At 40.3% G+C, this 25,096-nt stretch overlaps 1 protein-coding gene across 5 annotated transcripts in view; it reads left to right on the forward strand.

Moving 5' to 3' along the window:
• The window catches only part of LOC140465833 (neurabin-2-like), a 222,517-nt gene extending 204,607 nt beyond the window's left edge, over window positions 1-17,910 (forward strand). For 4 of the 5 annotated variants that reach the window (XM_072561662.1, XM_072561663.1, XM_072561664.1 and 1 more), the window contains exons 10-11: window positions 1,162-1,258; window positions 13,750-17,910. In XM_072561662.1, coding sequence (XP_072417763.1) covers window positions 1,162-1,258; window positions 13,750-13,803 — 151 coding nt within the window. In that variant the 3' untranslated portion in view covers window positions 13,804-17,910. Of the gene's footprint in view, window positions 1-1,161; window positions 1,259-12,025; window positions 12,092-13,749 lie in introns of all 5 variants that reach the window. The other variant, XM_072561666.1, reaches the window with a different exon arrangement.
• Window positions 17,911-25,096: the final 7,186 nt, after the last annotated feature.

Genomic DNA, 25,096 nt, shown 5'->3' on the forward strand with positions numbered 1-25,096 from the left:
AGGAATCAATGGAAATGGAGGAAAAGGAGGAACAGGCCATTGAATTGGATAATTAGCAATGATCATAATGAATGGCAGAGCAGGCTCAAAGGGCCGAATGGCCTACTTCTGCTTCTGTTTTCAAAGTTTCTGTTAGTGGGTGACTCTCTACCGAGGCTGGATTTCTCAATCGTACAGCTTTGAACAAAGCCTCCAAATCTTCCCATTCGATCCTCAGAGGTGTATTTTACAAACAACCCAACACAGGCTTGCTTGTCATGACTCTGTGTGGAAAGCTCCGGGCTATCGGACCAGGCCTTTAAGTGGGTAATTAATGTCCAGTTGGTGACAGGATGGACAGGCCATTCCCAGGCTTTCCTACCTCAGACTTCATCTGGGTGGAAGCTTAAAGGTAGCATGGATCCTCAGCATGCACCCTTTCATCAGGATAAACGTACCCCTTTCATCAACCTCACGATGGAGTTTCCATTAAATTCTGCCCTTGGTGTAATCCCTACATCACAATAGTAACTACATTGCCAATGTACAGCCGTTTCAGATATCTAGAGTTTGTGCAGGCACTACAGAAATAGATTTTCTCTTTCTTTTTCTTAATCTGTAATACATTAACTGTTAATAAAACCTTTGGAGATGTGTAGGAAAGGTACAGATGCTCACCAAAGCAAAATCTGCTGCAATTGTCATGTTCAATCTATTGATTTTTGGGTCATTTCAGTCTTTAAAATTACGAAAATTCTGTCAATCTCTGATCTAAGAGAATGTGAATGGGCTATTTTGCAGAACATTTTGCTGCGTAGGTAATTGCATATGACTTACAAACAAATTCCAATTCAGCCAGTTATTTGAACTTAAGCATCATTGGTCGTTTATTCTAAGTTATTCCTGTTGAATGATATCAAAAAGCATAAAACATTAATAGATGCTCAGAAAAGGCTTCCAGTCTGCAGATGTATTTAATGTTCTCATCTCATTGCCCCTTGTGCATTATTTATCTTCAGTTTAGATTACCACATCACCAACAGTAGCACACTCAGGAACTTAACATAACAGCTTAAAACTTTATCCATTGTGTCTAACTCATTATTTGAATAACAGAAATTTGGACTTTGAGAATTTCAGGTTTTTAATTTCTATTACATGGCTTTTTAAACTTCTTTTTAGGGAAATAGAATTTCTGAAAAAGGAAACAGCTCAAAGGAGAACTTTAGAAGAAACTGAAAACTCACATAAAGAAGAGATTGAGAAACTTCAGAGCAAGGTATGATTCCAGCCTCCTCGTAATAGTAGAATACAGTGAATATATCATTTGCCTATCTTAAATATTATTGTATATATCAATATTGTATACCTCGAATATCCCTTAACTATTTTAAGATTAGGTAGAAAACCTTATTAAAATAAACAATAGGAATTAGCCATATTACCCATCAAACCTGTTCGTCCATACGATAAAGTCGAGATTTAATTTCTATATCAGTCTTAATCCTTAAGTTTTTCAGTGCTCAAAAATCCATCAGCTTCATCCTGAATAAAGTCATCAATTGAGTGCCCACAGCTCTCTGGGGTAGAGAATTCTAAAGATTCATAACTGTTTGAGTGAAAAAAATGTCTCCTCATGTCAGTCAGAGATTGCTTACTCCTTGTCCAAAGACCAGCATTCCTAATTCTAGACTCTCAAACCAGTAGAAGCAGCCTATATCCTATACAGGGAGAAAGTGAGGACTGCAGATGCTGGAGATCAGAGTCAAGAGTGTGGTGCTGGAAATGCACAGCAGGTCAGACAGTGTCAGAGTGGCAGGAGAATTGATGTTTCAGGCAAGAGCCCTTAATCAGGAATTCCTGATGGAGGGCTCTTGCCTGAAACATCGATTCTCCTGCTCCTCGGATGCCGCCTGAATTGCTGTGCTTTTCCAGCACCACACTGTCAACTTCTGTATCCTATATACATCTGTTCTATCAAACTCTCAAAGAATTTCATTTGTTCAGTGAGTTTCACTGAGATTATCTCTCATTCTTCTAAACTTCAGACAACAATAGAACTATTCTCTCTCTATGCAGCAGCTGTCTCAACCAATTTGTGTTGGGGAGCACTGACAGGTGCAACAGAACTGACCAGCTGGCATAAGCCATAATTAATATTGAGTCGTCATGGCTCTAACATAAAGAATCCATCATGTCTGTTTTGAAACTCATTAAAAATAGGATGCTGGCAGTGAAGTTCACTCATCAACCCTTCAAGGAAATGAATTAGGAGTAGGATGTCCACTGGAGGGCACTCTTCCCTCTGGGATGCAATTATTACTTCCGCGACTGTATGCTTTTGGGGCATACATATTCCATCATCTCTGATTTACAACAGGAGCAACTTTTAAATGTAAATTTAAGATGCAAGTGAAAGCACAGACCACATTGTAAGCAGACAATGCAAACACACAAAATAATTTGTCTGATAATGTGCACAGTGTTCGCTGGTGTAAAGCTGCCTCCGTTGAACAATACTTTTGTCTAGTGGTTCAATTCTGATGATTATCCCTTTCAGAACTGGAATAACATACTCAGCGTTCAAACTGCACTACGTTTTCACCTCCAGACACACTTAATACCTTGGCAAGAGCAGTATAGAGGAACGTAAACATTTAGCACTATATTGTTGGAGCAACCCAGGAGAATTCAGTCTTGTACTACTCTAAATTGATGGGAAACCTCTTACAGGTTGAAACAGAATGTTTTCCACTTTAAAAAATAAGAATCATAGTTTGTCAGGAATTATATGGCTATGTTCTCCTCAAGGACTTAGCCACTTTTTTAACCCAATTTCCATTACACTTTCCATATCAATTATTTTCAAAAACAATGTATTTTGAAGGTTTAATACCTGTGCAGATTTTGAAACTGTAGGGTACAGGGACCTCATCAGTAATATAGTGTTTGTAGTATCATCAGGTAACGTTTATACAAACATGTAAAAAGAACCTTCCCATCTTCAGAAAGAGCATGGCAATGTGCTGCAGTGATTAGACATCTTGAATCTACTGCTGGTAATCTTTAAAGATCGGTACTTCATGCAGCTGCATGACATTTAACTTTTTGCAGAAAGATCAAAGCATTTAAAATAAGTCGCTTAACAGTCAGGTAAACTGATGTAAGAATGCTGTATGAACTCGAATGTTAGGCATTAGGTCGCTGGTGTTGGCAACAGTGATTTCGAAGCCACGATTTCGTCAACCCCAAAGCTCAATTTTATTCCTGTTCTCTAATTTCATGATAAAATTGACATGTATAAACAATGATACAGACACAAATTTGAGGGTAAGACTTTTACCTCTGCCTTATAGCCCTAACCATGATGTTGATATCATGAGCACATCCTTGGGACCTCTATTATTTTTCACTGGGAATAGATAGGGAAGGGGTAATAGAATGTGGCACTTGCTCACCCCCCCCCCCCCCCCCCCCCCGCCTCCCAGGTGGCTGTTTGATTTCCTTAGGACACAGGGCGATGCAGGGCACCATTGGGAACAGTCTGGGGCATACCCAATGGGGTAGCTTTGGGCAGGAGGGGAGCCTCACTCTCACACTGTGCCTGCTTCTACCATCTCTGCTGGCAACGCGTTCCAAACGCCCACCACCCTCTGTGTAAAGTACTTGCCGCATGTATCCCCCTTAAACTTTCCACCTCTCACCTTGAAAGCATGACCTCTCATTATTGAATCCTTCGCCCTGGGAAAAAGCTTGTCTCTATCCGCCCTGTCTATACCCTTCATGATTTTGTAAGCCTCAGTCAGATCCCCCCAAAGATATTTTTGGTGACAGTGCAAGAAACCCTGCCATCCAGAAGAATTCTGCCCAGGATTGAAAGTTTCCTGTCCTGAAGAAAAGGCTGGAACAGAGAAGGCTTCAAAATTGCAGAAGCGTGGGACAGTGGTGGTGTGGTGGTAATATCACAGGACCAGTGAGTTCACCCCTCTGGTTACCGATCAGGCATATTGTTTGATTCCCACAAAGGGTGAAATTTGAATTCAGTAAAAATCTGAAAGACAAAAACTAACCCAATGGTGACAATATAACTACTGTTCAAAGTTGTAAAAACCCATTTGGTTCACTAATGTTCTTAAGGAAAGGAAATTGCCCCCCTTACCTGGTCTGGCCCACATGTGACACTAGACCCATAACATTGTCATAGAGATGTACAGCACAGACACAGACCCTTTGGGCCAACTAGTTTTTGTCAACCAGATATTCTAAATTAATCTAGTCCAATTTGTCAGTATTTGGCCCATATCCCTCTAAACCCTTTGTATTCATATACCCATCCCGATGCCGTTTTAATGTATTTGCTTCCACCACTCTTGTAGCTCATTCCGTACAAGCAGCACCTCTCTTCGAAAAAACTCCTACTTAGCTTCTCTCACCTTGGGCGGCACGGTAGCTCAGCGGTTAGCACTGCAGCCTCGCAGTGCCAGGGACCTGAGTTCAATTCCAGCCTCGGGCGATTGTCTGTGTGGAGTTTGCATGTTGTCTGCTTGGGTTTCCTCCGGGTGCTTTGATTTCCTCCCACAGTCTAAAGATGTGCAGGTTAGTTGAATTGGCCATGATAAATTGCCCATAGAGTTAGGTGCATTAGTCAGAGGGAAATGGGTCTGGGTAGGTTACTCTTCAGAGGGTCGGTGTGGACTTGTTTGGCTGAAGGGCCTGTTTCCACACTGTAGGGAATCTAATCTTAGGCCGAAGCCTTCTAGTTTTGGACTCCCGTACCCTGGGAAAAAGACCTCAGCTATTTGCCTTATCTATGCTCCTCATGATTTTATAGACTTCTATAAGGTCACCCTCAGCCTCCAGCGCTCCAGGGAAATAGCACCAGCCTATTCAGCTTCTCCGTACAGCTCAAACCTTCTAACCCCAGCAACATTCTTGTAAATCTTTTCTACACCCTTTCAAGTTTAACATCTTTCTTGTAACAGACAGACAAGTGGTTAACACTTAGCAGCCGTCTGGGCAATAATTGCTGGCCTATTCACTAATTCCCACACCTTGTGTAAATACATTTGAAATAAAAGGTTGATTTCACTCACTAATAAAGCAATAACTAAGTAGCATAGAGTCCGGAAAGCTATGGAGTGTCTCTACCATGATAAGGTCAGTGTAAGATTACTATGCTAGTTGTGTAAATAAACGGGGATGCAAGTTGTTCATTCTAGGTAACAAACTGGGTGCTTTAACAAAGTTTGTCTGTCTTCAAGTGACAAAGAAACAAAGCCAACCCGATTTCATTTTGTGCAGCTAGAGTCATTTTTCAGGCTTCAGCACTGGAATATTATTATATGATAACAATATAGCAGTACAGTTCCAATTCTCCAACCCACATCCACCATTTACTAAGGGTCAATATATGCTATGCATGGTATATTTAGATACCAATTGAGTAGCATGATTCCAATCCTTAGGTCTGGGTGGAATGCTGTTTGAGGGTCAGTGTGCACTTCATGTAGTTGGGGTGGTGCTGACAATAATGGTTAGGGTCAGTGTATTAGTAAGAGAGGATCTCCAGGTGGATGAACAGGATGTGAAATCAGAATCATAGAATCGCTACAGTGTGAAAGAGGCCATTCTTCCCATTATATCCACACTATCCCTCCATTGTGCATTCCACCCAGCCCCACCCTCATACCCTATCCCTGTAACCCTGCATTTTTCTTGACTAACCCACCTAGTCTGCACATCCCTAGTCATGTGGGCAAATTGACATGGGCAAGCCACGAACTTGCGTGTCTTTGGACTGTGGGAGAAAACTGAACACCCAAAGGAAACCCACGCAGACACAGGGAGAATATGTAAACCTCATACATACAGTGGCTCAAGGCTGGAAATTGAACCTGGGTCTCAAATGCTGCGAGGCAGCAGTGCTAACCATTGAGCCACCGTGCCACCCCATTTAGGTGGAACTAAGAAGCAGCAAGGTGCAGCAGACATTGGCGGTAATGGTTTATAGGTCACCAAACACAAGTGGTGATGCAGAGCATGGTCTACATAAGGAAATTAGAGGTGTATGTAACAAGGTAAGTGCAGTAGTCACGGATCAATCTAATCAGCACCAGTGCTGAGGGGGAAGAATTTCTGAAATTTGTTTGAGATAGTTTTCTGAAGCGATATTGTGAGGAACCAATTGGCTATTTTAAATATAGTATTATGTAATAACTATAACTCAAAGCCTCCAGTCCTTGTAAGTCTTTTCTGCACCCTCTTAAGTTTAACTACATCTTTTCTATAGAAGAATGACCAGAACTGTACACAGTATTCTGAAAGTGGCCTCACCAATGTCCTGTACAGTTGCAACATTACATCCCAACTCCTAAACTCAGTGCACTGACCAGTGAAGGCAAGCGTGCCAAATGCCTTCTTCCCGACCACTCTGTCCACCTGCAACTCCACTTTCAAGGAACTATGCACCTGCTCTCCTAGGTCTCTTTGTTAAGCAACACTTCCCAGTACCCTACCATTTAAGTACACAAGTCCTGCATTGGTTTGCCTTACCAAAATGCAACACCTCACCTTTATCTAAAATAAACTCCATCTGTCTCTCCCCTGCCCATTGACCATCTAATCAAGGTCCCATTGTACACTGAGATAATCTATTTCACTGCCCCGACCCCCACCCATTTTGGTGTCATCTGCAAATTTATTAATCATGCCTCCTACATTCATGTCTAAATTATTTATATGAATGATGAAAAGCAATGGACCTGACACCAATCCTTACGGTACACTGCTGGTCACAGGCCTCCAGTCTGAAAATCAAGTCTCTGTCTCCTACCTTCAAGCCAATTTTGTATCCAGTTGGCTAGCTCATCTTGGATCCCAACTCTTACTAACTAGCCAACTATGCAGAACCTTGTCGAGAACTTTGCTGAATTCGACATAGACAACATCCACCACTCTGCCTTTAACAATCATCTTTGTTACCTCTTCAGAAGGCTCAATCAAATAAATAAGACAATTTCCCACGCACAAAACCATGTTGACTATCCCTAATCAGTCCATGCCTTTCCAAATGCATGTAAATCCTGTCCCTCAGAATCCCCTCCAACAACTTACCCATCACTGATGTCTGACTCACCAGTCCATAATCCCTGGCTTTTCCATACCAACTTTGTTAAATAGTGGCACCACATTAGCAATCTGCAGTCTTCCAAACCCTCACCCATGACTGTTGTTGATACAGATATCTCAGCAAGGGGCCCAGCAATCTCTCCCTGGCTTCCCACAAAGTTCTTTGGGAAACATCTGATCACGTCCCAGAAACTTATCTACCTTTAGGTGCTTTAAGAGCTCCTGTTCTATAATATTAAATTTTTTCAAGACATCACTATTTATTTCATGTTCTTCAAAGTCCTTCTTCACAGTAAATGCTCATACAAAGTATTAATTTTAGTATTTAACTCATCTCCTGCATTCCACACTTAGAAAGGGCCCTATTGTCTCCGATGCTATTCTTTTTGCCCACAGTGTACTAATAGAAGCTGTTTGGATTCTCCTTAACTCTGTTTGCCAAAACTATCTCACACTCCCTTTTTGCCTTTCTGATTTGCCTCTTAGGTATACTGCTACTGCCCCTATACTCCTTTTGGGATTCACTTGATCCCAGCTGTCTATACCTGATGTATGCCTCCTTTTTCTTGACCAGAGTCTCAATTTCCAGTCATCCAGCATTCCCTACATCTACCAGCCTTGTCCTTCACACTTACAGGAACATACCGTCTCTGAACTCTCACTATCTAATTTTTAAAGGCCTCCCATTCCCTAACCATCCCTTTACCTGCGAATAGCTTCCCCCAATCAACTTTTGAAAGTTTCTAATACTGTCAAAATTGGCCTTACTCCAATTTAGAACTTTAACTTTTTGATTATTTCTATCCTTTTCCATAACTATTTTAAAGCTAATAGACTTATTATCGCTTGCCCCAAAGTGCGCCACCACTGACACCTCAGTCACTTGCCCTGCCTTATTTCCCAAGAAGGTCAAATATTGCTCCTTCTGTTGTTGATACATCCACACATTGAAAAGAAAGTTTTCTTGTACACACTTTACAAATTCCTCCCCATCCAAGCTCTTCACACTATCTCAAGTTAAATTCCCCTAACATTACAACCCTTTTATTCTAACAGATATCTGAGATCTCCTCACATATTTGCTTCTCAATTTCGTGCTGACTATTCGGGGGCCTATAATACAATCCCAACAAAGTGATCATCCCTTTCTTACTTCTCAGTTCCGCCCATATATCGTCACTGGACGGTCTCCCAGGAATATCATCCCTAAGTAGAGCCTTAATGTTTTCCTCCACTAAAATGTCATTCCCCCTCCTCTCTTGCCTCCTCTTCTGTCCTTCTTATTGCAACTATACCCTGGAACATTAAGCTGCTGGTCCTATACATCCCTGAGCCACGTTTCTCAATATCCCAGTCCTATGTTCCCAACTGTGCCTGAAGTTCATCTGCCTTCCCTGTCAGGCCTCTTGCATTGAAGTAAATACAATATAATTTATCAGTCTTACCTCATTCTCAGCCAAGCTCGTGTCTGTCTTGACTATTTGACTTGCTCTCCGTATCTACTGTATCAGCATCAGCCTTTTTTCTCACTATTACTTTGATTCCCACTCCTAAGCGCCACGTTATTAGTTTAAAGCCTCAGAGTAGCAGCAAATCTCTCTGCCAGGATATTTGTTCATTTGTTGTCATGTGTATTTTGTTACAAAATGCAGTGAAAAGTGTTGTGTGGTGTCGCCACTCCCTTAAAATGCAGAAAAATAAACCAAAACATAGAAGGTAGAAAAATGAAGAAAAAGTGTTCAACTTCACAGTCCTTCTTGTTAAGTACTCTGCCAAAGACCAATTTGCCACCCCTCCACCAGTGGGACAACAACTGCCAAACTTTGGAGCCGTCTCACCTCCACTGACATCCTCACCGCTGGGAGTACTCACTGGACCTTGCCAATGCAACCACCACTGATGTTGCTGGGTACCGTACTGGCTCAAACCTGACTCCACCACTGCCATGAGCCCATCCTGCCAAAGCAGCTGCTGTCGCTGGGCCTAAACTAGCCCCCACTAATGCCTCCATGGCGATGGATATAGATGCCCACGGGAACCCAAACTCGCCTTTGCAGCAGCCTTCAGTTGGCACTAAGACCGCCTCATCAATACAGAAGCTGCTGGGAACCCAGACTCACCGCCTCTGCTGGGAGTCTCTACAGGACCCACTCGAGTCCACGCTAGGCTCACTTGCCATCGCCGATGCCATTGCCGTGACTGAGCACTCAGCCCGTGAGGGCGGTTTGGTTCCCTGCTGGTGGAGTGAGACCAGATACTACCTGCTGGACATTCTGGTGGTTGTTCCCAAATACTAAACCATCTTCTGTGCACCTGTACCAGCCCTGAAACTGACCACTGTCATGCATCCATCAGAGACCCAGAGCTTGCAGCCTGTAACACCTCAAGTCTTAAAGCAGTAGATGGACATGTTGTCTCTCATCTGGAAGAAACATAGCTCCAAGATATCCAATTCTCTTGTCTGTGAGTCTCTGAGATGCTATCAACTTTAACCTTTCAAGCTGACCAAGTGTGCTGGATACCCGAACATACCCATGCAGATAGGTTTACTACATTTTGACAGTGATATGTGTTGTTTTCCTCTCGAAAAGCTGATCAGGTGAATACACATTCTTTCTGAATGACGTCTTGTTCTTCTGCTTGTGTCCTGACAGCAAAGACAGTGCAAATCAACTCCCTACTTTGAACAGGAGCTGGCATCAGAGTAAAAGGCAAGACATATAGGTCTACATTGAGATAGAATTGCTCCACAGAAGATAGGAAGTCTTTGAAATTCTCTACCCCCAGCAGGACGTAGAAGCTTTTTCTTTAACTAAGTTTAAGATAAATACTGATAGCTTTTAGTTACTGATGATATCAAGTTCTAGGGGAGGCATGGTGTTCTGGATTTGAGGCAGATGATCAGCAATGATCTAGAACAGGGGAGCCACTTCAGGGGCTGAATGGCCTACTCCTGGTCATTGGTTTCTATGGCTTTGGAAGCTCCACTCAAATTTGTTAAAACTACAGTTCCTCAAGATTTCTGCACCCCCTCCACTATATAATCATATAGTAATTTCTACACTGATACTATGTTAAACAATATACTCACTGTGTGCAAATACTGTCTCCGCTAGGACTTAGAAAGATTTGATAGCTGAAGTTGAAATGTGGACTTTTCCTCTTTCTGGAGATTGGAGGAGAAGGGGAAGAAAATTGGGTGGTTTGGCTCCTAGATAGATCCCTGCCATATGCTCACCACATGACCAGTTAAATTACTTTGAGTGTGAAGGCCCACAGAGGACTTTTGGAACCTGCCACAACCCAAGACCCTTAGCTGTAGTATTATGGCCATTTAAGGCCTCACTGACCTCCTCATGCCCTCCACCTCCCTAGGATTGTGGTGTACATTCCTAGCGGGTGAGGAATGTGCCTAGTTCCCCAAATGGGAAGCCAAGATGACCTGTCTGACAGTCTGGGGACATTGAGCTCCAACTGCCCCAATTTAGAGGCAGCTGGAGGCATAGCTATGAGTGGGGTGTCAAGGGGGTAACATCTCAAAGCCACTCCCCAACCTTTCCTCAAAGATGCCATCTTCCTGCAATCCCCATCGCATTTTAAGAAGTTAAAAAAAACACTGGATCCGCTGAGGAGAGCAACGCCTTTCTACTCCTGAGGTTGCTAGCCTTATGATTAGCCTGCCACTTCTGGTGACCCCCTTGCTCAATTCTGCTCTGACTGCTGTAACTTAGAGTTTTTCCTATTGAACAGATTTCTTAATAGCTTTCATTGTCAGTTGAATACCGTCTGGACACTCAAATTTAAGCTCAGTATTTACAGATGATATTGTTTAACCTGTTTATGATTTTATTTCATGGCAATTGATCACCGTCTATATCTTTCGACCAATATTTTATGTCAAATGATAACTAAAGGATCACTTTTGAATGCAGACGATCACAAATTAACACTGTTGAATGCAAAATAACATTTTTTTGTAGGAGAAGATATACAGTACAGCCTCGATTATCCAAATGAGACGGGCAGGGAGTATTTCGTTTGGATAACTGATCTGATCTTAAGGAAGTGGTAATTTGAGTGCTGGTTATTGAACATGCCTTGGTTATGTGATAATGCACACCATAATGCCGATTAACTGGTAAATGAATGCTGAGTTGCCTAATGCTGTTTTTATGGGACTTTGAGATCTTGTTTGGATAATCTGAAATTCGGATAATTGATGTTTGGATAATCGAGATTGTACTGTATTACAATCCCACCTGCCTTTCCCACGTCCACCTATTACCATCCCACCTACCTTTTCCCCAGCCACACCCCCCTCTATTTATCTCTGAGGCCCCTTCCTCCTCCCAGTCCTGATGAAGGGTCCTGACCTGAAACGTCGACTTTCCTGCTCCTTCGATGCTGTCTGACCTGCTGTGCTTTTCCGGCTCCATGTTTTATCGACTCGGACTTCAAGCATCTGCAGTCGTTACTATCTTTGGCCTGTTTGGCCATGCCATTACCACGCCTTCCATGACTACCAAGTCTCAGAGTGGAACTTTAACCTAAAGCATCCAGACAATTACACTACCCACAGTCCTCCAGGCCTCCCTCTGTGCTCACCTGGTGCTTCTTCGGTACCTTACTATGTGGTTTATATTGCTTTATTCACCTATATACTCCTGGTATATCCCTATAGTGCCCTGCTTTCCTGAATTGACAAATAATAAAACAGTCGATGACTCCTTGCATATAAATTAATGTGAATTGCCAAGCTTAATGAATATTTTGTTACTGCCTCTGTCGTAATAAGGCTTGGAATGAAAGCACTAAATTAATTTTGAAGTCCTTTCGATATCTATTTAACTTTTCAGAGTTGATCTCCTCACATTTGTCGGCCAAGTAATGTAATTGCTATCAATATATTATCTTTCAGACTCATCTTTGCATAATTCAAAACATTTAATCACAGCCTTTGCAAGTTGTAATATGTGTCTGAATGGTAAGCGACCCACTCAACCAAGTTAAAATTTGACATGTAAATGAAATTTTTGAATTATTTCTTCCTTTTATATGACATATCTATTAGCAAAATATAAGAAAGAACATCTTTAGAGATTTATGCTCTTATAGATTTTGACCCCTTGAAAGAGGCCGATAGTGAATCAGATAGTTTTCACCGTATCCCAGTGTCACCAGAGCTTAAATCTTGTTCGTGACTAGCCCATTATCCATTGGGAAATGCATTTAAATTGAATTATGACAATAGTCAACAGTAATGACTAGGGTTGATTAAGGTAGAGAATTGGTCTGCATGTGGTCCGATCAGGAAGAATGTTAAATTGAAGCAATTCTTACATTTCTTATAGTAGATAAGTAACTATCCATCAAAAGGACTTAATTGGCTGTGCCACACTTTGAGACATTGCGGGTTCATGAATTGCATAAGTCCAAATCTTTCTTTTTTGAAAGTTAATTGGAAAGAGACCTTTACAACTGGAATTGCAGTCATTGTAACAGCACTATCGTAGTGTTTCTTTGGAGAAAGTGAGGACTGCAGTTGCTGGAGATCAGAGTCGAGAGTGTGGTGCTGGCAAAGCATAGCAGGTCAGGTAGCATCTGAGGAGCAGGAGAAGCGATGTTTTGGGCATAAGCCCTTCATCAGGAATGTTGAAGAGTGTTTCTTTGGTTCATTCTTGGAAAAGTCCAAATCATTTTCTTTTTTATTTTGTATCCAGGTGCAAAAGATAGTAAAAAAGAAGTTAATAGAATGTTAACCTGAGAAAACTGGAACAGAAACAGATAGAATTTATCCTGTGTTGTTTAAAACTCTGCTTCCATAAAGCTCTGAGTAGTGAGTAAGCACAAGACTTCAGGAAAGATATATTGGCTTTGAATGGATAGAGTGTCAAGCAGCTTCATCCGAACAATATCGGGGCTAAAAGGCTTAATAATTACACGAACAAATGGCCTGGCTGAAGCTTTTATTGCCGTAAGAATGGAGGATTTAACATTTTTTTCAAATGAGATGTTTAAAATGATTTCACAGAGTGAGTGGAGAGTAACTATATCCAGAACAAGTCCTGAACAAGTGGACGTAAACATACCATTAGAGCATACTGTTCAGGAATGAAATCCGGAGAAATTTTTCGCACATAAAAATTAGTAATAGTTTTAAAGGGGTATGGAGCCAAAGTGAGTCTGTGAAATTAAAATAGGTACCAACTGTAGTGATTGGAATGAGGTGCAGTTGGATCTCATTGACTATGAGATCTTTGAATGGGGTTGTTAGGGAACCCTGACTGGCAGATATAAACGGGAGATTGAGAGAGTCTCCTTATTCCAGGGATTGGTTCTGAGCTAGCTGATCAGTGTCCTGAACAGTGCATGTGTAAGAAAAAAGTGACTGGGTGATGGGATAAACTTCAAGGAGGAACAAACTTCAGGGACTGAATGGCATATCCAAATACCTATTTCTGCCGCTCAGAGAAAAGCAAATTGTCCTGCCCATATGCACTTGCCCCTCCCCAGCCTCCATGACAGCCACTTAAAGGATGGTGCAGTCAAATAACTAAAATTAGGGTAGCAATATATGAAAAGAATGATTATATGTACTTTTAGACACACTTCTCACTGCTGTTTCATGAATATTTTCTACAGGTTACCGAACTGGAGACAAGTCTAGAGTCAATGAAAAATTCCAATGCAATTTAGACATGAAGATCTCTTTCCATCACCTGTACTTGAAATAAAACCTTCACGCCGGAGCAACAGGCCTTGGAAAATTGACATTTTCCTGTTTGTTTTCCTCTGGAAGGTTTGTACAAGTTGCACTCAGTGCAAAGGATTGTGTTTAAGGGAAGTTTTGCATTGTTGTCTTACATAAAACAATTTGCCAAGTCACTTTCAAACAGATGGCCAAATCAGAGCTGCTCAGTGAAGTAGGAATGGGCAGCAATGAACTGGTCTGCACTAGGATTGGACTTGCTCCTCCAGCCACAGAACTAGGACTGTCCCATTCAGTTTATTTAGTTTATATAAAAATAATAAAAAGATTCTAACAAATGAATGTTCATTGAGGGCATCATTAATACAAAGGTAAATTGCAGAGTTGCTGTTAGTTCTAAGTCTTTGGTGAACTATTACTTTAAGAATAAAAGAAGGGTGTAACTTGTCATTATGTCATGTGAGAATGCACAAGTTTTTTACTGTCTGAACTCAAAGGCAGGTTCAACCAATGGTGTATTTTTTTTCTTGTTATATGTAATTTACTTTTGCAAATTAATGTAAGCCATACTTACTTTATCTATTTGTGTTTTTATTTTGTTCTGTATTGGAAAGCATTATATTACTAATAATATTGTCACCTCAGTGGATGGTTCATTTTACATCTGCACAGTGTGACAGTACCAGTACCTGTCTCAACAAAAATTGTTATTAGACATATAATTTTAAAACGATAAACCAAATTTCATTACTTTGTTACTGAACAAGTGAGTATGAAGTGGAATTAAAAACTTGTATATTAAACTGGGAATGTAACGTTGAATAGTGGTCACTGTAATGGACTAATGAAGTAGATGGTTGTTCAGTTAAAGATTTTGAAAATATTTCATTCCTGGTATTTGGCTGTTTTTTACTGTATCTGCTTCTTTATTCCATGCTTCTCTTGGATCTATCAAGCTTAATCACTCATTCCTATTGTTATTCATTGTGCCATATTTGGTAGATCTTTTCAATAATGACATTACATATGTACAGAAATGAAGATGAGTGTTTGTGTAGGTGTATAGCTGAAATCCATGTAATTTGTCGTGTAAAATGTAAGAACAAGAAAGAACAGCGCAGCACTGTAAAAAAAAACAGTATGTTACATGGCAAGATTGGTTCTAGAGCTGTGTATTACAAAAGCAAAGGAGTCTGATATTGTGATTGAATGATTTCTCCACAGGCTGGAGGATGGTAGTGCAAGGAATATATATACATATATCAATCCATTCTAGCATATATTTTTTAGAACCCTTTAACTTGCTCTACCCACTGATCATCACAGATTTATTCCTTAGCGAAAGCCAATTTCTGACTTTTCCTGTAACTTCTCAATGGCTATGACCACTCGCTTACTAGTTCCAAATGCGGTGAGATAGAAACAGATGGTTTGAGTCAGGTGAAGAGAGAATGCATGTTTCTTCAGAGAACTTACTAAGACTTGAATGTGCGAAAGAGTCTGCAGTTCTATTTCCTGTTTGTTACCATGCCAACAAGAATAAAAGTACATGTCCACACTATAATCAATTTCATACTGGAATATGTACAAATGGTATGGTGTGGAGGTAGATGCTGCTGTTTGCATGGAACGTTGTTCCATTTCTACAGTTGCTATACTTGTCCATAAATATTTAACCAATGAGTACCATTCTATTACCAGCATGCTCTGTCCCAGTCTCACTACAAGCTACTGGGAGAGGCTGGATATTCAGCTTGGCCAAGTTTCCAAGTATGTAAGCTGTCCATTCTGGATCTGATATCTGTATTGTTGGCATCATGACCAGATGAGTTACCCAAAAAGTACTGTACATTGTTGAGTTTCGGATTAATTATTGACAATAAAACTAGTAAGTTCCTCCCGAGAACCCCCAGTGATCAACCTCTTTATACTCATTTGTGTGCTCCACATGTTCATTTCATAGCATGACGCAACTTCATTGAATGTAGCAACACTAGAAAGAAGTGTGTGGGCAACAAAAAATGTTTTACAGGATGGGTAACAATTGTAGGGACATCTAAGCTACATCCTAGACTGTGCAGAAATTGATCCAATCAATTAAGTTTTGAGAAATGAGTATGCAACTGGATAATATTTACATGTGACTTGCTTAAAGTAAGGGATGAAATTTGATAATAAGCTTCTGTTCCATTTATGATAGGGCATAAAAGCAAAAATCCTGTCATCTTGTAGAGATACCCAGTGAAACCCAATGCAGGGGGCCTATGCGAAGCGTGTTCTGAGTCAGCCCACAACAGTAGTGCACAAGTTTCATTGGACTTCAGAATGGGGTATCTACCCCATTTGAAGATATCATTGCTAAAGTCACCATTTTGAATAAAATTCTCTGAAGTTTTGTCTAGCTACCTATCAGACCCAGCCTGTGTCACCTCTTGTACCCTGCAGTTTTTCACCTCTATGTCGCAAACCCTCTTCATTACTAAAATTGTTGTTTATGCAACACGGCTCTTCACTGACTGCTGGTTGCCGGCTGTTCTTGCCTTAATATTCCTAACACCTCGCAAATGAGATGATCAGGGTCCTAGAAAGTTTATACCAGTCCTGGATATTTGCTATCTCTCTAAGCCAATTGAAACATTAGATATAAATGGCAGTATTGCTTGAAGTAGAGTTCCAGAGTCCATTAAAAATGCAAGTTCAAATCGTAATTTCTACTGTCATGAAATTGCCACTACTTGAATTGTATTACACTCAATGATTGTGGTCTCCTGGTGGTTAGATTAGCCTCTGGAGTAAGAACCTTGCAGTCTATTTGTACTGCTCATTGAAGGAAAGCTAGGTCTACCTCCTCTCTCCTTGATCTTTCTAGAGAAAGTAAGGAACGTGCTTGTGTGTGGCAAACTGGAGGTTTGGTTAGGGGGAGAAAAACAATTTTGGAAACAGAAAATTCATGAAGTCTTATTACTTATTACTTATAACTTTTCCACCTATACTAAGTGGCCAGTAATATGTTACAAAGGACTGGGTGGTTCATTGTGACATTGTCCTTTGAACTTTTTCCAAACTGATAGAGTGACAATGTCCTTTTCCTGTCTCTAGTGATTTGAAGTGGATGTCATTGGTCAGTCTGAGCCAATTTCTCAGCAATAATTAACATTAGATTTCAAATCACACAGCGTGATAGAGTTATATGAAATGAGAGTACAGTTAAGGGACATCATTATAATGGTCTAGAGGAAACATGACTTTGCATCTTAGTCATGTCGTCACAATGGTTTGTGTTAATACAAGGTGCAAAAAGTAGTAAAATATTCCACTAGCACTGACATCCGTCACCTTGAAGAGCACAAAAATGCCTCTGCATTATACTGGATATTGCAATGTACACTCACAGACAAATATGGAAAGTACTGGAGCTTAAGCAGCAAGCTACACATCTAGCCTGGTTCAAATTCTTGTTTAGAACTGCCGTTTCTCCACCATTTTGGAAGGAGAGGTAGAAAACACTGAGCCATATTGGGTTTTTGTTAACTACATACACAGGTGCTGTTGCTGCAGACTGTTATAGTTTTGAGATTTCAGCAGCCAATAGTTTGCATTAAGCCCTGTGCCCACTGTTTGAGATTATATTGGGATTGATTGATTTCACTTGTGTTTATGTGATAATTGTATTTGGTGAAATGTATACAAACTTCAACAAAGTTAAATTGTTTATTTTATGGCTTTCAACCATGTTAGCTGAATGTTAATTAAATTTCCTGTTGAAAAGGTATTATCTAGCTTATATGAAATTATTAACCTTCTGTTTTTTTTTACTATGATTAATCTTCTCCAAAAGATTCTTAAGTTATATAACAAGGATCACATCAAGTTGTTACAAGAAATTAGTAGGAACAGAGTTATTAATGTTTCTGGGAATGTCTTGCTAATGATAGATAGACTCCTCCTGGTGTTTTGCCCCATGTTAAATTTGAATGTCATCTCTTAAAACCTACCTTATTTTGAATGTATATTAAACATATCTGAACTCATTTCTTCTAATGATGTGTAGCATGAATTCAAACAGCACAGAATAAAGTTGACAATTCCACTTTTGTAGGATGTGCCCTTTTAAGTTCATATATTTTCCATCTTCAGATGTTATTGCATAAAAAAGATTGACATATCCCTTGCACAGTCTCTTTTCAATATTAAAACCTGAATCTTTAAAATAATTTAATGGTATGATCACGAAAAACCAAAAATGCAAAGGAGCAGCATATGTATAAAAGCTGTATCGTATAAACAAAGTCACTGGGAAGGCACTGAAGATTGTTCGCTTCCAGAAAGAGAGGTGAACTGAGGTCAGCTCAATTTACTTTGCCTGGGTGTCTGCCTTTAAGATCAGCTGAAGAGCTGTATATGTAGGGAGATAGAGAGACTTACAAGTACATCACTTACTCACTCTTCAATCAATAAATAGTGCATAGTGTAGGGAGGGTGAACAAAAAAAAATTATTCTGCAGATATAATGGCAGCACATTAATAGTGGCTCATTTGGTGAATGTGCCACCTGGAGTGATATTGAATTTCAGAGATTGTAAATCCCCTGATTATACGACAGGGTCTGTATAAAGCTGAGCTCTGCCAACATTTGGGTAGATGCACTGCGATTGACCAAGAAGGGGTAAAATGACATAATTATCTTTCCTGCTGTGGTGGGGCAGCATGGTGGCTCAGTGGTTAGCACTGCTGCCTCCTAGCATCAGAGACCAGGATTCAATTTGAGCCTCAGGTAACTGTGTGGAGTTTGCATACTCTCCCTGTGTCTGCATGGGTTTTCTCTGGAGCTCCAGTTTCCTCCCACAGTCCAAAGATGCGCAGGTTCGGTGGATTAGCCACCTTGTGTTGCCCATAGTTTTGAGGGATGTATAGGTTAGATGGATTAGCCATGGGAAATGCAAGGATAGGGTAGGGGGTGAGTCTGGGTGGGATGCCCTTTGGAGAGTTGATGTGGACTTAGTGGGCTGAATGGCCTGTCTCCACACTGTAGGGTTTCTATGATGAAGATTACTTTCTCTTCTTATATACAAAAACTTCACAAAGGTTTGTATCAAGACTTTGTTGGTGAAATTGAAGCCAATGGCTGATAGAGAATTGACCGCTAGAGATACATTTGTTTAAAATGGGCTGCTAAGGGACTGTTGTAGCATAGTGGTAATGTTGCTGCTTTTGAACTAGGAGGTCTGCGTTCAAGCCTCACCTACTCCAGAAGTGTGCTGCTGAACACATTGATTAGAAAGTGTCTGAAATAGCTTGCTAATTTGCTATAAGCCTCTTGATTGGTGTTGGTGTTCACCTCCTTCACTGGGAGAGGGTTATAAAAGAATCATTCATCAGAGGGTTTTTGATTTAAGTTTTAAAAAGTTGCCAGAATAATCCTTCCATACATGCTTGAAATACCAATGCAGTTAACAGTTAGACAAGTTATCATGCAAATTATCCAGAGTATCCAATACAAAATTGAAACCGTGCGGATAGCCAATGTGGACCGGATCTGGCTCCTGTACTATGCTTTCCTGATGGAAACAAAATCCTGTCAATGTTTATCAGCTTACCAGTAAATTCAGCCCACATCCACTAAATGAATGCAAAAGAAAGGCTAATATCAACAGAATAGCTACTTGTGCTGGGTGTTGAAGAGCTGTTTAACAGAAACATACCCTGGCTTGAGTTAGCAACATCAGGAAATGAGGCATGAAAATAGCAGAAACTTCATGGGGGGAAGCAGGAAGGGATAAGTAGATAACAAATACAAAAATTGTTAACATTGTTGCTGCACAACATAGTTCACATCCTTGATTTAAATGAAGTAGTATCACTTTTCGTCCTCTGCAGAATACTTTTGTATTTTTAATCCATTAAGAACTTGCATTATTGTTATTGCAGCAATATTAGACAATGACAAGAGTATTTCAGCTGTTAGTCAAGTCTGTGAATGCAGCTAGTAAGTAAATGGATTGCATTCTTTGAAGTTTAATCTCAACCATAATTACTGTAATATAGAACTATTTAAAAGTGAGACAACAACTTGCGTATGTCAAAACCGGAAGTAGGGCTTCTGGATGAAGACATTGTGATTGGAGATTCATTAGTTCTCAGTTTCCTTTTCCTTACTATGGTTTGTGAAGTTTCAACACTCAAAGTGGAAGCCTTAAACAAGAAAAGTGTAATTATAAGTGTATTTTATATTAATTTGTGATACTGTAAACTTGAATGAAGCATATCTTGGAAGTTATGAATTGTTTTGATGATCACAGCACAACAAAGGACGGATAATTGCCTGGTATAAATGGAGTAAAAATCAGTTCAATTCATTGTTGATAATGTTTACTGTAGCGGAAAGCAAGCTGAATAATTGTGACAAAAAGCTTGACAGAACAATTGATGAGATTCTAGAAAGAACTATCCTTTAAACATGCATGTATATATAATAATTCAGTTTACATAGAAACCTGTTAGACTTTATATTTAATGAGTATGATCATTAAAGAGGCTAACCTGTGCTCGAGTTATAATGGAACCTGAGTACTTCATTCAGCCAGTGATGTTCCTATTTAAATGTTACTCTTGTTATTTGATAACATTCCTAATCGATCATTTTATGGTGCTGAGTAAATAATGCTATTGATTAATGATTGTGTGTTCCTTAATAAGCTATTATATAATTGTTCCATTTTTATTTATTGCTATTGTACATAACATTGCAGTAAACTTTACAAACAGTGGGGATGCATGGAACCCATTGTTGACTTTATTCACAAGTTCATAAGTGGTTGAAGTTAAGATCCAGCTTTTTGACTGAATTAATATAAAACATCAATTTAATGGATATTTCAGCGACATATAATAACTATCTGATACTGATTGACTTACAGCCAAGTAAAAACTGTTTTATTTTAATAATCATTTCGGAGCTGTGAACATATTATGGCATTTATTGATTATCCCTAACTTCTCTTATGAAGTGGTGTTGAGGCACATACTTGAATACACTGTGGAACTTGCTCGGATCTTTCAGAAGGCAGCTAAGAGTCAACTGCATTGTCTGAAGTCGTACTTAGGCCTGACCATGTGAAAAGAGCAAATTTCTATCCCTAAAATTTAAAAATTATATTTGCATATCACCTTCAATGTATTAAAGTAAGCCAAAGCATTTCACTGGAACATCGAAAATCAAAGTAAGATAGCATTCACATGAGGTAGTCGTTCAGGTGACAGAAAAATGGTACAGAAAGATAGGCTTTAAAAATGTAAAAATGGGAGTCTGAGGGTTGAAAGGGGAAAAAATGTTAAAAGAAAGATGGAAATTGATTGATGGGCTTGGCAACCAAAATGCACATGCAAAAGGACACTGGGAAAGGTCAATGTACACAGGTCGTGTTACACATAATTAATGTACATGGGCACAAATAATTCTTCCTAAGGAACTGATGGCTCAGGAGCCAGCTTGAATCTGTCAATACCATAAGACAAAAGATCAAAAGTAGGCCATTCAGCCCATCAAGTCTGCTGTGCCACTCAATGAGATCATGGCTCATTTGATAATCCTCAACTCCTTTTGCCTGTCTTTTGCTCCTAACCCTTGATACCCTTACTGCCTTGAATATACTTAATGACCTAGTCTTGACAGCACTCTCGGGGAAAGAATTCCACAAATTTAGAACCCTTGAAAGGAGAAACTCCATCTCATCTCTCTTTACTGTGCGACTTCTTGCTCTGAGATGATGCCCTCTCATCCTAGAGTAGTTTTATGATCAATGTGTTCCCAATTTCTCCTAATTTTACTTAAGCAATGCATTCTTTAGTTCAGGGAAGTGATTTTATGATGCACACTCGTAATATGGTGATAGCTGTATCATCACTATACTGTTTTCTAGGATATAAAATATCCAATTCATAAAAATAAATCTAAAATGGCAGACATGTACTTCACTTTAAGGTTCAAATTTGAAGGAAGAAGATACCATTTGGAAACAATTCTATAATATTTTCCCATTAAGTGATAGGGTTAGGGCTAAATTGTATAGGATAATTTGTATGCTTGGCAAATAGAGAGGAACAGTTTGTCACTAACTTAAGAATCTGGATTTAGAAGTCCATGTATGTTATTTTCATATGAATCTCTTCCATCTTTCCTAATCCCCAAAACATTTCTATTCTTCTAGTCATGTGAAATATATTAATTATTGCAAGTCTTGTTTCACACCATTTCTGCAACTTACAGATGTTAACTTTAAAACATTTGATCAACAATTAAAACTTTTCTTAACCCATCAAAATGAGAAGTAGCCTATATTTCTTTAATTATAATGTGTACATTCTTCAATAGCTGAATGGCTGATTTTTGTAACATTGATAGACAATTAGTTCACAAACTTTTTCCAGAACAAGGAATCCGATAGACCAGCAGGAAGGTACACAATCCAGGATTCCATTGGCCATGGATTCAAGTGTTAGCCAAAGGACATCAAGCTGCTAAACATTTGCAATTGAGCTTCTCTGCTCGATCACTGTGGAAATAATCCACATCTCTCACATCAGCTGTGGGAGAACAAGGCATGTGCCCATTGACTATCAATGTTCATGGTCATCTTCTTTAGTTTAGTGGGTGATTATTCAAAGTGTCGTGATTTTTTTGTTAACCATAGGAAAGGCGAAGAGGCAATTCCCAAGCATACCACATCTGAAATGGGGATTGAATCCCATGCTGTTGGTATTAATCTTACCCACACATTAGTTTTCTAGCCAAAGTGAACTAACATGCACACAGCCCCACCAGCACTAATGTTCTTTTACAGTTTCCTAGCTCATAGGGGAAAGCTAAAATGTAAATAAATACAAGATTTAAAAAGCAGTACAAAATGTTCACATATAAAGTGTGTTGAAAAAGATGCTTCAGTGCCAAGTGACCTTGGCTGGACAGTCACTAGATTTTATTTTAATGGATTGTTTGGGAATTGTAATGACAGTACACTGAATCTTACCAGAAATTGGCAGTTATTTTTGGCAAGTTTCATTGAGGGTTTCTCCCTGTGACGCCACTTGTCTCAAACTCATTATTACTTATGCGCCACATCTTTATGGCACTGCTCCATATATTCTCCCACTCACCACGAGCAGAAATCTCATCACTCTCAGAGGGTGCCAGGTTTCATTGGGCCAATGCCATAGTTGAAGCCCAGCAGTGCACTTGGTGAAGTGTGGGCAGTCTGGAGTTACCCTGTGCTGTGTACGGTGTGGGAGGACAATCAGAAAGTCCTGCTTCTCAGGACACAAAGGTGGCACGGCTGGCATTTCATTGCAGAGTCTTACACCTATCACTGTTTGGGATACACACCACACAACTTACCCATCCTTGGTGACACTGTCAGAGGAAGAGCTACTCTTTCCTCAGTGTCAAGTATAATCAACATCTTGTTATTGTCAATGTGGTACAACATGGACATCATATGCAGGGAAGCCTTTAAACAGTTCACAACATTCACGCCTGTTCAGTAACAAAAGTGAACAAACAACAGACAAACAGAAGTGGACTGCTTGTTTTCGAACAACAACGGTTAATGAATGACCATTGCACCCAGTTCTCATTTACTGGAACTGAGCATTATTTGGTTTGTTGCAACCAATACTGCACCATTCTATCATGCAGAAGGTGATGTTCCACCTGCTTATCCTCCTCCTCAGAAGATTGCTGCTGCTTTCCATCTCTTCAGTGTTGGTCATATTCCCCCTTTGCCTGCTCACGATGTACGGAGCATGGCATGTAAAGATTGTGTGACACACTCTGAGTGCACTGCAAGGCTCACCAGGATCTTCCAAGCACTGGAACCTCACCTTTGGGACACTTACTGTCTGCTCTACAATGGCCCTGGTTGAAGAATGGGCTACACTGTATCAGCATGAGGCCTGAGTCAGTTGGATGTGTAATAGAGTCATCAGCATGGTCACAGAGAGTAGCCTCATGTGCAATCACCATTCAGCACTTGAAATGAGATTTCTCCAGGATCATGGCAGCTTCCTGGCGCAGATGTCCAAAATGTGATTCTAATGATCGCTCATTTCTGTTGATGAATGCGGCTGCATTATAGTGTGGACAATTTATCTCGATGCATGTACAATTTATCCCACTCTGCACCTGGAGGAAGCCAGTGATGTTGGTGAAAGCCAACTCCCTGTACTGCACTGCTCACCTCAATATGAGGAAAACAAGATGAGATGTTGTGATCTAGCACAAAGTATATCAGTTGCAGCCATGATGCAATTGTAAGTTGAGGTTTGAGAGAGCCCACACAAGTCCCCAGTGGCTCCTTGGTAGCAGCCAATTGTGTAAAACCTTAGTGTCACCTTGATGGCCAAGCATCCTTTCAGCTCACAAGTCCCACTCCAGCTGCTGGGTTAGTTATGTGACAATGTCCCAGGGCATCCTTATCCTGTGGTGGCATTGTACCATGCTCGTCTAAAGGAAGTGGCAGCAAGGAAAATAGAATTTGTCCTTCCTGTGCATTTAAAAGTGAATCTTCACCTGCGACCTCTTCAGACACGGGCTGTTTGTTGTCAGCTGGGACCTACTGCTGGTCCTAGCGTTGGTGTCACATCTCTGACTTTATTTCCCTACACTTTTATTGCATCATAGCAACAGCGAGGATAACCCCTGCGCTGGCTGGATCCATCAGTCACACTCACAATTAACTTGTGGAGCATAAAAAATGGAACAGGGTTTCAGTAATGTGAGCAGTCAGCATTCACATCACTCACATATGATCTTTAGCATACTCCTTGACACAGTATGACGTGAAGGACACTGACATGGAGGGCCATGGAATGCCGTTAGATGGAATTTTGGCATAGGAATCATAGTTTCAAAGATGTTTGCATCACAGAAGGAGGCCCTTTGGTCCATCATGTCACTTCTTGACTACCCTGATCCCATTTGCCAGCTTTTGGCCCATAGTCCTCCAGGCTATGGCCACGCAAGTGAATATCTCACATGAGAGTTCCTGAGTCAACAACTGTTTCCGGCAGTGAGCTCTAGATTCTCACCACTCTGAATGAAAAACACCTTGGCTAATGGAAAATGTGCCTTCCTATCCACCCTGTCTATCCCCCTCATAGTCTGGAACACCTTGATCAGATTCCCTCTCAACTTTGTGGTTCCATGGTAAATTATCCCAGCCTTGTGCTAATGAATGCATAGCAGTTGTGTCACAGAGAGATAGTAGGAGATTGTAAGTGCTGAAT

Source organism: Chiloscyllium punctatum, chromosome 42 (assembly GCF_047496795.1).
Source record: "Chiloscyllium punctatum isolate Juve2018m chromosome 42, sChiPun1.3, whole genome shotgun sequence".
NCBI classification, from domain to species: Eukaryota; Metazoa; Chordata; class Chondrichthyes; order Orectolobiformes; family Hemiscylliidae; genus Chiloscyllium; species Chiloscyllium punctatum.